The sequence below is a fragment of the Microcaecilia unicolor genome, chromosome 3, assembly GCF_901765095.1.
Source record: "Microcaecilia unicolor chromosome 3, aMicUni1.1, whole genome shotgun sequence".
Taxonomy (NCBI): domain Eukaryota; kingdom Metazoa; phylum Chordata; class Amphibia; order Gymnophiona; family Siphonopidae; genus Microcaecilia; species Microcaecilia unicolor.
Window position 1 is genome coordinate 476,041,664 of NC_044033.1, and position 14,777 is coordinate 476,056,440.

Consider the following 14,777-nt stretch of genomic DNA (forward strand, 5'->3'; position numbering starts at 1 on the left):
AACAGGATGTGCCTGGGACCGTGCCTACCAGAAGTGGTCTGCTAGGCAGGCACACACTGACCTCAGTGACATCAGTGACAGACAATTTGGCAAAGCAAAACAATCTGAGTGCTGGCCATTAGGACACAGGGTTGATAGGAGAGTTTTAAAAGACTGAAGGAACCGAAAGTGTTAAATGGGGGGAGGGAGGAGTTCTGAACGACTGAAAGACATGAACATTTGGGAAAGGAAAACAATCTGAATGCTGGCTATTAGGACACAGGGTAGATAGGAGAGTTTTAAAAGACTGAAGGAAACGAAAGTGTTAAATGAGAAGGGGGGGGGGAGTTGTGAATGACTGAAAGACATGCAAATTTGGGACAGGAAAACAATCTCAATGCTGGCCATTAGCACACAGGGTACATAAGAGAGTTTTAAAAGACTGAAGGAACCAAAAGTGTTCGGGGGGGGGGGGGGGGGGGCAAGTTCTGAATGAATGAAAGAAATGAAAATTTACGAGAGGAACACAATCTGAATGCCGGGCATTTGTACACAGGGTAGATAGGACACTTTTTTTTTTTAAAAATGAAGGACGTGAAAATATTACATCTTGGGGGAGGGGTGAGGAGGAAAGAGGTGGGGTATCCGGATACTGGGCGTTAGGGCCAAGGGGGTACATAGACTTTTGAAAGCCTTAAGGAACCCAAAGTGTGGGAAGGAGGAGGAAAAGGAGGGGAGGGAATGGGGTGAGGGGCATTAGGAACAGGGGAGGGGGCCCTGTCACACACTCTCATTCTCACACACACACTGCCACACAGACAGTCTCACTCTGTCACACACCCGCACATTCACTCTGGCTCTCTCTCTCAAACATACACACTCCCAGGAAAACCTTGCTAGCGCCCGTTTCATTCGTTCCAGAAACGGGCCTTTTTTACTAGTTTTTAAAATAAAGTTCACACTTCAGTCACAATTTCCATTTCCTGAGCTATTATTTTTCTTCTGATCTTATGAGTTACTTTTTCTAATTATCAATTTTTATGCCAACTAGAGTATACCTGGGCCTTGTTATTTTCATTCTTTTTCCACTCTTTCTCTTTTTTATGCTTCCACCTCTTTTCCTTTATGCCTTCCATGTACTCAAAAAAATAATTTCAAACTGAAGAGAATACTTAAGCTTTGTAATCGTTTCATGAATATTTGTCTTCAGGTTCCTATTTCTTTCATTGACTTTAGAAGGCTATAAAGAGGAAGTCTGCATAATTCATGCAAGAGTTAGAAGCTAGCTATATGCCAGAAACCATTGCCCCAAGTGACTCCAGCACAATCTTCCAATCTCCTCATTAAGGCACTATAGTGCTTCTTATTGTCCAGTACAAGGCAACAGGGAAATACCTCTCAAGAAACCCAAATCTCTGCTTAGAGGGGGCTTTCCAACAACTAGCTTATATTCAGTATTTATCTACAGCATATTCTGGCCCTAAACTCCCTTATACTAGATGGAAGAATGATTGCTTCAGGGGAAATATCAGTCTTTTTCATTAGTAGATATGTCAAGCTTCAAGTAATCCATTTAAATTGACAATTTTTTAAAGGGTTGTTGGCATTTTATTTCCAACAGTCTTTAATGCACGCCAGGATTCCAGTTCTTTCTTCATTAGTGAATGTATTTGCTGTGAAAATGATACAGTTCAATAGTTTTTTGTATAAGTGATCCATGTGGAGACCATGCAGAGTACTGAAAATATCTTTTTTTTTTAAATTCCAACTAATAAGACACTGGCTTTTCTTTTCGAAAAGATAAATAATTTATCATAAGCTGCTTGTTGTGCCTCTAATTTGAAGGTTAACCCACTGACCATTTCTACATTTGCAGCTCTCTTATTAGATGCCAAGACCTTAGGGATCTCATTTGCACCTGTAGATTTTCCTTTGGCATTTCATTTGATCTGCTGTTACAGTTTTCATTGTGCCTCAGGCATCATTCATATAAATTAGAGAAAGAAGAAATATGCTAAATAATAGACAATGAAAGCTGATTTAGTGCCATCTATCTGAGATTATTCAGGAAAAAATAATCATAAAACAAAATGCATTAAAAAGCCATTGTGTGTTGCTTGTCTTTTTACTAATTCCTATTTCATGTAGTATTTCTAAAAGGTGTTTTGCATTAAAAAAAAAGGGGCTTTCACATTTCAAAGAATATTTCCTAAGTGCTTTTTCTATAATAGGCTAATTATTACTAGTGCATTCATGTTCCAGTACTTTGTCCAAAGCACTGTACAATGCTTAACATAACAAGGGACAGAGCTTTTTTCTGAGCTCGAAGACTATTAAAACACACTTAGAATAAAAGAAATGCTTTGTATTGGTCTGAAAAGGATGGATAAAAAATCTCTACTTAGTACCTGTAACAGGAATTGAACTATTTGAAATTGAGGCATATCCCCAGACTTGTGCACCGACCAAAGGTCTTGAATGGGGTTTGTACCTTTTTCACTTACTAAAGAAGTGAACTTATAAGTACATAAGTACATAAGTAGTGCCATACTGGGAAAGACCAAAGGTCCATCTAGCCCAGCATCCTGTCACCGACAGTGGCCAATCCAGGTCAAGGGCACCTGGCACGCTCCCCAAACGTAAAAACATTCCAGACAAGTTATACCTAAAAATGCGGAATTTTTCCAAGTCCATTCAATAGCGGTCTATGGACTTGTCCTTTAGGAATCTATCTAACCCCTTTTTAAACTCCGTCAAGCTAACCGCCCGTACCACGTTCTCCGGCAACGAATTCCAGAGTCTAATTACACGTTGGGTGAAGAAAAATTTTCTCCGATTCGTTTTAAATTTACCACACTGTAGCTTCAACTCATGCCCTCTAGTCCTATTATTTTTGCATAGCGTGAACAGTCGCTTCACATCCACCCGATCCATTCCACTCATTATTTTATACACTTCTATCATATCTCCCCTCAGCCGTCTCTTCTCCAAGCTGAAAAGCCCTAGCCTTCTCAGCCTCTCTTCATAGGAAAGTCGTCCCATCCCCATTATCATTTTCGTCGCCCTTCGCTGTACCTTTTCCAATTCTACTATATCTTTTTTGAGATACGGAGACCAGTACTGAACACAATACTCCAGGTGCGGTCGCACCATGGAGCGATACAACGGCATTATAACATCCGCACACCTGGACTCCATACCCTTCCTAATAACACCCAACATTCTATTTGCTTTCCTAGCCGCAGCAGCACACTGAGCAGAAGGTTTCAGCGTATCATCGACGACGACACCCAGATCCCTTTCTTGATCCGTAACTCCTAACGCGGATGAGAGAAGAACAATTAATATGATGGATAGCAGGGACAGATGAAGAAAAAGTGTGCATTTTTGAGTCACACTCACTTAAAGGTGACAGCGAGTAAAATGTCAGCTTGCAACATTGTTGGATTGCTAGTTTAATCAAGTATTGACAATGAATGTGACTATCCAAAATTATAGACCCACTCTTCCTTGATCATGTGACTGCCCTATTTGTTATGTCAGCATTTGATCATGACAGTGCAACCTGTATGGAGAGGCAGGTGCTGCTCTAGTTACCTTATTGGGCAGACTAGATAGACCATGCAGATCTTTATCTGCCATCGTATTCTTGGTTACTATGATGTGATGAATGGGAAATATCATATTCTACCTCTTTAAAAGACAGGTACACACGTAACCAATAGGTATATTCATATAACACACCACTTAAGTCATGTATTTACTGACAAGCAATGGCAGTACACTACTGTAAATACAGTAAAGCTTTGTACATTTGCCACCTTTTGCTGTCACTTATTCAACCATTTTCCAAAAGATCAACCTACATTATTCTCCTGCTTCCTCTTGTACCTGTTCCAGTTCTGCTTTATCTCTCTAATGAATCACAGAAATTCTGACCATCTGTCTTTTTCTACCAACTTACTCATTAGCTGCTATATTTTCTTTGCACACTCTGTGTCTTTCCTGTTCATAATAATAATCACAACTACAATTTATATGGTATAATTCCTGCAAATAGAATCCCAACAGATCATAGTTAATCTATAACAAATCAAGAGGTCCTTTGGCTAAACCGCACTAGAAAGTGGTCAGAGTGCACAGCAAACCCACATACTAATTGCAGCACCGACCACTTTCTGGAATGGCTGAGAAATGGCTATGCTCAGTTTTCTTCCCAATTAGCGCATGGCCATTACCACCAGGAGCCCTTACTGCCATCTATTTAGGAGGTAGTAAGAGCTCCTGTGCTACTCCTACGCTAATCGGGCAGCACGCAGTAATGTGCCTGTGCTACCCGATTAGTGCAGGACATACATACTCCCCACCCCCGCATTAGAAAATAATTTCTATTTTCTATTGCAACAATACTGCGGGACGCCTCAGGGCACCCCACAGTGGTGCTGTTTTGGCAAGCGCTACCCACAGTAGCCTTACCATCCTTTAGTAAAATGGCACCCATGTGAACTAGTCTATTCATATAACTTAAGAATTATTCTAAATATTTTAACTGAATTGAATTTAACATGGTATTTATATTCTATTTAGACAGATATACCAGCAAGTCTGGATATAAACACCTGGGACTGCGCCTGTTCGCATTTAAAATAAAGTTGATTTTGAGCCATTAGATATCTTGCTGCTTTTTTTTTATTACCCACCAGATACACCAGTCCAAGATTACAATTTAAAAAAAATACAAATAAATATCCTAAAAATAACAATAATCACAAAACCTCTTCCCACACCTCCTCCAATCGACTCTAAATCAATCTAAAATTATTTTTCCCTATCCTCCTGGAACTACTAAGGGAGTCTTTTACTAAGCTGTTGTAGTGTTTTTAGCTCATGGTAGAAATCAACTGGCGGTAAAAGCTGCGATGCCCATAGGAATATAATGAGCATCTCGGGGTTTACCGTCAGCTGATTTTTACTGAAAGCTAAAAACACTACCGTGGCTTAGTAAAAGGCCCTCTAAAAGAATGCAAATATTGACAGCATCAAAATGGGGGCAGTTAATATTATTTGGAGCATTTCAATCAAAATAATAAAATATACCTGCTAATCCTTTAAGAAAACTTAATTAAGTATGAGTTACAAGGTGGAGAGCTGTTTTTTTTGTATTGCAAAATGTTGTACCTGTACTTTATAAACAAACTAGGAATAAATGCCCGTTTCTGAGGGCAATGAAACGGGCGCTAGCAAGGGGCCCCCTCCCTCTGAGCTACTTGCCTTGTTCGGTGTTGGCGTCGCTGTGTGTGGGTAGGGTTTTGGTTTTTTTTTGTTTGCTGCACCTCCGTGGCCGTGCCTGTGGCGTTTCAGTTTCGGGCCTCGAGTGTTATAGCTCCGCCCTCGACGTCATGACGTTTTGACGCAAGGGCGGTGCAGACACTCCAGGGCACACCGGATATCTCGGGCGCCTCAACTTCCGTGGAGGCTTCAGAACGTTGGGGTTGCCTTTTATATATATAGATATGTAGACATTAATCAGAAAATCTGCCTATTTTTATGCCTAACAGGTACACTCAGGGCTATCGAGAGACTGAGCCGGGACCGGGCCGCCTCCCCAAGGTCTCCGTCACCGCTCCCCCCTCCACCCCCCCGAGGTTGCCGCCGCCGCTCCCCCTCCACCCGTCCCGAGGTCACCGCCACCGCTGCTCCCCCTCCACTCGCCCCCCTCCGTATGTTGCTGGGCCGGGCCCCTTGCAATGAAATCACAGCGCCTCTCACCTCCGTGTGAAAGCACTACAGGCAGCAGGGCAGCAGATCATTTCCCTTCGGCCCTCCTTCCCTCCTTTTGTCCCACCCTCACAGAAGTTATGTCAGATGAGGGCGGGACACAGGGAGGGAAGGAGGCCCGAAGGGAGGCGATTTGCTGCCTTGCTGGCTGCAGCGCTTTCACACAGAGGTGAGGGCGCTGTGATTTCAATGCAGGGGGCCCGGCCCGGTGGCAGATGGTCGATGACGGAGGGAGGGTGGGACTGCGGCGCTAGGCCCCCCCTTGGAGGCCCGGGCCCGGGGAATTTTGTCCCCCCTGCCCCCCCTCTCGGCGGCTATGGGTATGCTGGTTTCCCAATGGTGGACATGGAAAATAAGTATCAGTAAAGTTGAGTGAATGGAACTAAAGCCACTTTTCTAAGATCACAGAAAGTCACTGGTGATCAAGGCATGGATTGATTCATGGAGATTCTCCTGTTTTTGAGGTCATCCCCAAATATATCATACCGAGGGGCCCTTTTACTAAGCTGCGTAAGCACATCCTACGCACATCAGTTTTGAACTACTGCCCAGCTACCATGTGGCCCAGGCGGTAATTTCATTTTTTACATGCGTAAACTAAGCATACTGGAAAATTTCCGGTGTGCGGCACTTACCGGGCAGTAATCGGCCTTGTACACGTGTAGACCATTACCACCCGGTTAACGTATGAGACCTTACCACTAGGTCAATGGGTGGCAGTAAGGTCTCAGGCCCAAAATGGATGTGCGCCAATTTTTATTTTGCCGCACGTCCATTTTTAGCCAAAAAAGGCCTTCTTTGCAGGTGCGCTGAAAAATGGACCTGCACGCGTCCAGTACATGTGTCTACACCAGCGCAGGCCATTTTTCAATGCACCTTAGTAAAAGGACTCCTGAGTCTCTATAATATCACATCCAAGCCTGGAATTCTTTAAATCAAGAAAGGAACATGGAGCAGATCAGTGTCCAGGACACTATGAAGAGGGGTTCTTATTTTAGGCTTTAAACTATAAACACCAATAAAACATGCTGGTGCACAAAAAACAAACAAAATAGGTGTTTACTGGAAAAAACATCCAAAAAACATTACTTTCCCTAGTACCCTGTTACCCCTTCTCCGGCTCGTTTCCTATCTTCCACTTAGAGGCATATTTTCAAAGCACTTTGGGAGGCTAAGTTCCATATGTTTCTATGGAACTTTGGGAGGCTAAGTGCTTTGAAAATAAGCCTCTTAGTGTTTATTGGTGACTGCTCTATAAGTGGGTGCCTCTTTGTAAGTGCCCTGATGCTGCGTGGGAAGTGCCTATTCTATAACATATCTGGGTGTCCAGATTCTATTATAGAATACTAGCCAACCCGGCATCAGTATGCCTTACGTTTAGATGTCCACAGTTACACCAGCCATACAGCTGGAATAACTATGCACACCTAAATGTGGCAAGGTGAGTGTAACTTATAGAGTTCTATATGTTATACATGTAGTCACACCCATGCCCCTCTCATGCTCTGCCTATGCCACCCTTGCATTTGCATACCATAGCACTTATGTGTATCATAACAGAATAGAGCTTAGGGCTCTTTCAAGCATAAGTGTTACTTTTGGCCCACTTAATGCAGACAAAGGGGTGCCTAATTGAAGGTGCCTAGTCATAGAACTGCCCTTCATACCTTTTCTGTGCTGACTCCTTCTCACACACACACACACACACACACACACACCAAACAAAAGATATCTTGCAATAGTTCCTGTGGAGCAGAAGCACCAATAAACACCGCTATGCTCCCCCCCCCCCCCCGCAAGGAACCTCTAATTAACTGGCACATACAAAAAATTTACAATGTATAAACAACTAAGAATATAAGCCTTAATTATGATGATAAATATAAATCCCCAAATGCAAATATAAGAAGATATTACTTACTGCTAAATTATTCTGTCAATAATCATTCTCACTGTTAATTAAGGCCAAAAGAGTGGCAAAATTGAGTGCTTATAAATATGTATATGGAGTAATGGGAAGGGGGAAAGGAGGAAGGACAAGGGTTTGCAGTTAGAAAATAGGAGCACACAGAGATATTTAGCCAAGGGTTTCTCATCTACTGATAGTTACTATCTTATTGTACCAAAGAAGGGCGAAATCAGGCAGAATGTCAGGCTCCAGGAGGGAGAAACGTTGGTATACAGCCTGCACACAGTAGGCTCTCAGGAATGAAAGTCAGGCTTGTTACTGAAGGGAAGCAACACTAAGGCGATAAGAAATGGTCAGGACCGGCTGAGGATAGACAGCTGGCAAAGCTGCGCAGAAAATTAAACTCAAAAGTTAGAAGCAGGGCAGGGAGGGAGCAGGAGCTGTCCATGGTGCTGACCACGGCTCTGCTTCGCGGCTTACTTACTTACTACTTAATTCCTCCTGGAAGAGCTCCAGAACCTTAGGTTACCAGAGGGGCAAAAGGAGGAGAGGGGAGTAGAGGTAGTGTTGGTGATGTGCCTACAGTGTTGATTCTACCTCTGCCACACCGCCTGTGAGATGGGGCACCCACTGGCACGGTTACAACCTTCTGGAAGAGCTCAGTGGCAGAAGAGGGAAGAGGGAAAGGGGAAAGGGAGGGGGCGCTGTCCATTGTGCCGATCCTGCCTCTGCCTTGTCACTCTGGATTCTGTCTGCCTTTCATGTCACTCACAGGTGGGGGGGTCACTGGCAAGTTACTAACTGCTAGAGATGCTCCAGAATGCAGGTTATAGTCTGGGGTAGGGGGAGTGAGCTGTCCATGATCCTGCTTCTGCCTCACTCTAGATGGGCTGAGATATGGGTGTCAGGCAGGGCAGAGAGAAGGAGGGAGGGGCTGGGGAGGGAGCTGTCCCTGATTCTGCCTCTGCCTGGCTGCACGTGGGATAAGGCACTACTAGCGTGGTTACTACCTCGTGGAAGAGCTCCAGGCTGTAGGTGTTGTCGTCATCGGCAAAGAAGAGCACCCCGGCAGGCGGGGGCCGAGGCCGGGGCCGTTGCTGAAACTGTTGCCGGAGCCACGCCAGGCCGGCGTTGCGCTGCTCCGTGGCGCGCGGCAAGCCGGCGCGCTTGTAGCGGCGGGGCGTGGGCACGTGCAGGTGCGTGCAGGGCAGGCCCGCGCGCGCCACAAAGCGGCTCACCAGCTCGGTGCGCCGCGTCGAGTCCTCCACCAGCACCCAGTGCAAGCGCGCCACCTGACGGAAGGTGTTGGCCAGGCGCGTGAGTTCGGCCTTCTGCACCGGCCGGCTGTAGGTGGGCGTGATGGCGTAGATGAGGGGCACGCTCTCGTTCACGAGGCCGACGACGGCGGCTTTGGAGTTTCCCAGGGCGGCGGGCGGGGAGGAGCCGCTGCCGCTGCTGCTGCCGCCAGCCGGGGGTTTGAGCAGCCGGGCTCCGCGCCCCAGTCTGTGGCCAAAGGCTGGCGGGTGTTGGTGGGGGCGATGGGGGGAAGCGGGGCTCCGGCTGGAGGAAGACCAGCTTCTAGTGTCAACGTCTATCATGATAATCACAATGAGAACCCAGGGCAGGATGATGAAGAAGCGACTGTAAAAGAGAGTCTTCATCTCCTTCCTAAGGAGTGAGAAGGAGGCAGAGTGGCGCCAACAAAAAGAAAGCAGGAAAAAGAAAAAACAATCCGTAGAAATAAGATAGTTTCCCAGTAGGATCCTCAGTGCTGCCATGCCCTGGCTCCCTTGCCCATGCTGTGCCTTCCAAGGCAAGTGTGGAGTCGGTATCACTTTCACTGTATCTCCCAAGAAGTCAGCATGAATGGCAGAAACGGAATCCCAAATGTTTTTGTACACAAAGTACAGGAGATTGCAAAGAAAGCAAATGCTGCCACTGTTTCACTTCTCGTGAATTTTCTCCCTCGCTCTCTTTATTTGCCCGTGCACTTGGCATCCGAGAAGTCCTTTGAAAATGAAGGCGAACTAGCGCTACAACCCATTCGGTAGGTCCGATTCCAATCGATGGGAACTAAAGAAGAGGAAAAAAAAGCCCCAACTGTTTTAAATTCATTAAACTACACAAGCCCTGAAAGCGGCTCACATCTCTGATTCAGATCACAACAAATGTCTGAGCTCCCACAGCTTCCACTCATCACATATCCGTCATAAGAGTTTCTAGTAGGAGAGGGGCTAGAGGAATGCCAAGTGATTATCTCTGGCTCTTCAGACCTATCCGTCTTCACTATGTAAAGCTGTTTGGCAGAGACGTGTCCGGAGCCGAGAGAGTCCCCGAGCTTCTGGTACTGAAATGTGAAATCCAGTGCAGAGCTGAGCGAAAGAGGGACCTACAGTTGTGGGGTGGATGTGGGGCTGAGAGTAGTGGCGGGAGGATTTATCTCCCTCCTTGCTGGTTCTGATGCTTGAAAACAGCGATGGGACTTTGATATCACTCTCTTGCTTCGGCTTGATGTGTCTCTGGTCCTCTAGCAGTAAGGGGACTGTTCTTGATGGTAGAGACTGAGAAGAGGGAATGCTTGCAGAGAAATAAGAGTGTTGGATCGGGGTGGAGAGGTGTTATCTCTTTCTCTGCCGCTGCTCCCCCTACACACAGCCCCCACCCCTTTCTCTCTTGCAACACTGCAGGGTCTTTGCACACCATTCAAGAGATCTGAGGAAAAAAATATAGAAAATGTGATTGGAGGTAGACAGAAAGTATTCATAGGATGAAAAGGAGTGCTTTTACCCATGCAGCGTTTCTACAATCAGCATGCCAGTTCCAGCGCCTTAGTATATACTGTGGATAGTATTGAGCAGAGAAACTGTAAACACAAGATTTCAGAAATCAATATAGCAATGTGAAACCTGAGCATTTCACAGCAGCTTTTGGTGTCTAATAAGAGAATGAAGCCGGGCATTGCCAAGTAAGATTAAAGTCACATATGACAAGGTGCCTTTGTATTCTCTCCCTTTCACCGCTTAACTTTTATTTCTCTTGTCATTCAAGATGCTTAAAAAAAAGTACGAATAGGAACTTGCAGCTCTATGAATAGTGTCAATCCAGTATCTAAACATATGAAAGCTGAGCCTAGCTGTATTATGTCTTCTATTGCAATACCATGCTGTGTCCACCGAGTGAGGGGTCATAATTCATGGTTACTGTTCTCCTGAAACATCTTTGTATTTCATGATGAACATATTCTTTTTCACTCCATTTAAACAAAGAAAAGTTCTTATACTGTTAATGAGAAAGAATACATGGGGGGGGGGGGGGGGGAGAGAGAGAGAGAGTATATTTTTTGTTTATATGTGTTTCACTTAAACAGTGATACTAGGTTAAATACAAAAGAGAATCTACTATAATTCATATTTTATATTCTGTATTTCATAATAAGATGTTGTATATTCTCGTTTCTTGAACTGGACCAAACCTTTTTTTCTTTCCCAAAAGCTTAGTAATTACTGTATTATGGGCTGCAGGGGTTTCTTCAAAGGATATTTAAGAGCCAGAATCCACCCCCTCCCAGACTCAAAATGGGAAAAACTCTTTTGTACATCTAGTGTTTAATTGTCCCAGTAAATCTTTCTTAGTAGGTTATAAAAACAGTGGATAGGAGAAAGACATATTGATTGCAGAGCTGTAATTCAGTGGACGGTTACTAGTGCCATACTTTGTATTGTTACTTGAATATTTTTACTGCTGTAATTGTCTATTGCTCATGCTTGATCTATTCTTACTGTACACCGCCTTGAGTGAATTCCTACAAAAAGGCGGTAAATAAATCCTAATAAATAAATAAATAGTGATAATATAACCCTTCAGGATGTTACTAGTTTCCTTCAATTAAATTATAGCTTCATAGTGTCAATTATTTCATATAGAAAAGTGTACTCCAAGTGACATATTCACCCTGAAGACTTCTTCAGCAGAGAGGTCAAAGACAGGTGTAATATATACTGAAATCTGTGGGGAAAAGAGTGACAAATGACCATGTGCTGAACAGCAAATATGGAAATATCTGTGCAGTGGAAATATAATTAAACTCAGTATACTCAATAGTGGAACAGGGACCTGCTATGCGAATAATAATGTACAAAGTTGCAGCACATACACTAGTTCCGTTCCTCTGCTAAAGGAAAAAATCTCTCTCAGACAAAGTCACAGGTGCCCTGGTGTGATAATGCCAGGGAATGAAGCTAATTTAATGGTATCTCAGATATTTTCCCCTTTTTTCACTTCAGGCACATTCATACAGATGGTTCCTATGAAATGGAATATGATCACTGTCCATTAAAGTTACACCAAAATAGGACAGAATAAAAAGAAAGTTCACTTGTGTTCTGCTTTAGTACAGATGATAGTTCAATTGCCAAACCTTCTCCACACAGGCAGCAATGCAACAAATGATTTTATTCATAGCTGTAGGCTGTAACTATATGAGAATGAACATCACAGAAGGGGAATACCACTGCATAAGTTCAGTAAATAATAATACTGAAAGAATATGTGCAATATAATTATACCCCTCTGTAGTTCATGGTTCTATCCTTTGAGGTCTGAATGCTTCAAATCAGTATCCTGGACAAGAACTGCGGTTGGCTGCCGAAGATCTTTAGAAATGGGAGAGGTTCTATAGGATTAGAGACAAGCAGATGTAGTCCCTCTTCTCAAAAACAGGGACAGGGAAGAAGTTGGAAACTACAGGCAAGAAAAATAATGGAGTCAATGCTGAAGGAAAGATAGCTTTCTAGAATTCAACGGTTTGCAGGATCTGAGGCAACGTAATTTTACCAAAGGAAAAGGCTGCCAAATGAATCTGATTGATTTCTTTCACTGGGTGACGAAAGAACTGGATAAAGGACATGTGCCAGATGTAATCTACTTGGATTCCAGCAAAGCCTTTGATACAGTTCCTCACAGAAGATTCCTGAATAAACTGAGATGGCTGAACTTGGGACCCAAAGTATTGAACTGGATTGAAAACTGGTTGAGATATGATAGAGAGTAGCTATTAATGGAATTTGCTCAGAGGAAAGGAAAATGAGTAGTGGAGTGCCTCAGGCAGGGCTGCCGAGAGACTGGGCCAGGCCCGGGGCAAGGCCGCGCCTGCCCCCCGAGGTCGTCGTCATTGCCGCCCCTCCATCCACCACTGTGCCAGGCCCCCCTGAATTCAAATCATAGTGCTTCACCTCGACCTCGCTCCGTGTGAAAGAAGCGCAGCAGCGACAGTCTGCAGATCGCCTCCCTTCGGGCCTTCCCTCCCTGTGTCCCGTCCTCACGCAAGTTATATCAAACGAGGGCTGGACACAGGGAGGGAAAGCCCGAAGGGAGGCAATCTGCAGACTGTCGCTGCTGCGCTTCTTTCACACGGAGCGAGGTCGAGGTGAAGCACTATGGTTTGAATTCCTACTGCTGCTCCTTGTGACTTTGGGCAAGTCAAATGCACAAGGGGCATTTTTGGATATGACATCTAAGTCTGAATTTGGATGTTTTTTGTAAAATGTTCAAAATCAGAACAGGAAAGATCATTTTCTACAAAAAGTCTATCTTTTCCTTTTGAAAATGCTGTTTAGAAAAATGTTTTGTGAGTTGGATGTTTTATTTTTTGGTTCATTTTCAAACAAATACTACTATTACTATTTAGCATTTCTATAGCGCTACAAAGCGTACGCAGCGCTGCACAAACATAGAAGAAAGACAGTCCCTGCTCAAAGAGCTTACAATCTAATACATCCAAATACGAAACGTACAGAATACACAAGAAAATCCACATGTTCTAACTGTGGTAAAAGCTTTAGTTGTAATGTAAATCTCAATGTGCATCAGAAAGTCCACACGGGAGAGAAACCATTTGCATGTATAGAGTCTGGTAAAAGTTTTGGTCAGAAAGTAAACCTCACAATGCACCACAGAATACATGCAGGAGTGAAACCATTTACATGTCCTGAGTATGGTAAAAGCTTTGGTTGGAAAGAAAGCCTCACATGGCATCCGAGAATCCACACAGGGATGAAACCATATACATGCACTGAGGAGGTAAAAGCTTCAGTTGCATTGGGGCAGGTAATTAGGGAATGTACACTCTTGCTATGAAGTATGGAAAAATAGCACTCTGGTATTTAGATATATGTAATGAGAACTCCTTTTCATCTATAGATCTGAATTCAAAGCCCAAATCTACTGATAAACAATAGACACAAGGCTCAGATGTTATAAAAAATAGAAAGCTTGGCATCAGGTAGAATAGTGGAAAAGTGACATCCCAGGAAAGCAATATGGCATCCTTGGGGGCACTGCAGTGGACTTTATAAAACGCTCACAGGTACACATCTCACCATTGCTCCCTTACCTTGTCTGCTGAGCCCCCCAAAACCTACCCAAAACCCACTATTGCAACTGTACACCACTACCATAGCCCTTACAGGTGAAGGGAGGTTTCTGGTGGGTTTTGGAGGGCTCACAGTTTCCTCCACAAGTGTAACAAGTAGGGGAAGGTAGAAGCCTGGGTCCACCTGTGTGCAGTGCACTGCACCACTACTAGACTACTCCAGGGACCTGCATGCTATTCTAATTGACCTGAGTATAACATCTGAAGCTGGCATAGAGGCTGGCAAGTAATATTTTAATCACATTTTTTGGCGTGGGAGGGGGATAGTGACCACTGGGGGAGTAAGGGGAGGTGATCCCCAAGTCCTTCCAGTGGTCATCTGGTCACTTGGGGCACCTCTTGCATGGAGTAGAGGAGTAGCTTAGTGGTTAGTACAGCAGACCTTGCTCCTGGGGAAGAGGGTTCAATTCACACTGCAGCTGTTCACTACAAAAAGAGGTCTAGCTCAAAACATCAAAGTTGTAATCTTGGATGTCTTTGTTTTGTTCCATTATTGCTGAAAGACGTCCATGTATTAGGAACGCCCAAGTCCCGCCTTGAACACGCCCCTTTGGACGTTTCTTTGAGATAAACATCCAAATGCTGACTTGTGTCACTTTTTGGACATCTATCTCTTTTGAAAATGACCCTGTTGGGCAGCTATGCCTCCCCGGTCCCAATGGAGAACATCTCTTGTATGTC

At 44.3% G+C, this 14,777-nt stretch overlaps 1 protein-coding gene across 1 annotated transcript in view; it reads right to left on the minus strand.

The window, feature by feature from the left end:
• B3GAT2 (beta-1,3-glucuronyltransferase 2) overlaps nt 1-9,327 on the minus strand; it is a 134,247-nt gene extending 124,920 nt beyond the window's left edge. The window contains exon 1 of the mRNA XM_030199010.1: nt 8,677-9,327. Within this exon, the coding sequence (XP_030054870.1) occupies nt 8,677-9,327 (651 nt within the window). The remainder of the gene's footprint in view (nt 1-8,676) is intronic.
• Nucleotides 9,328-14,777: the final 5,450 nt, after the last annotated feature.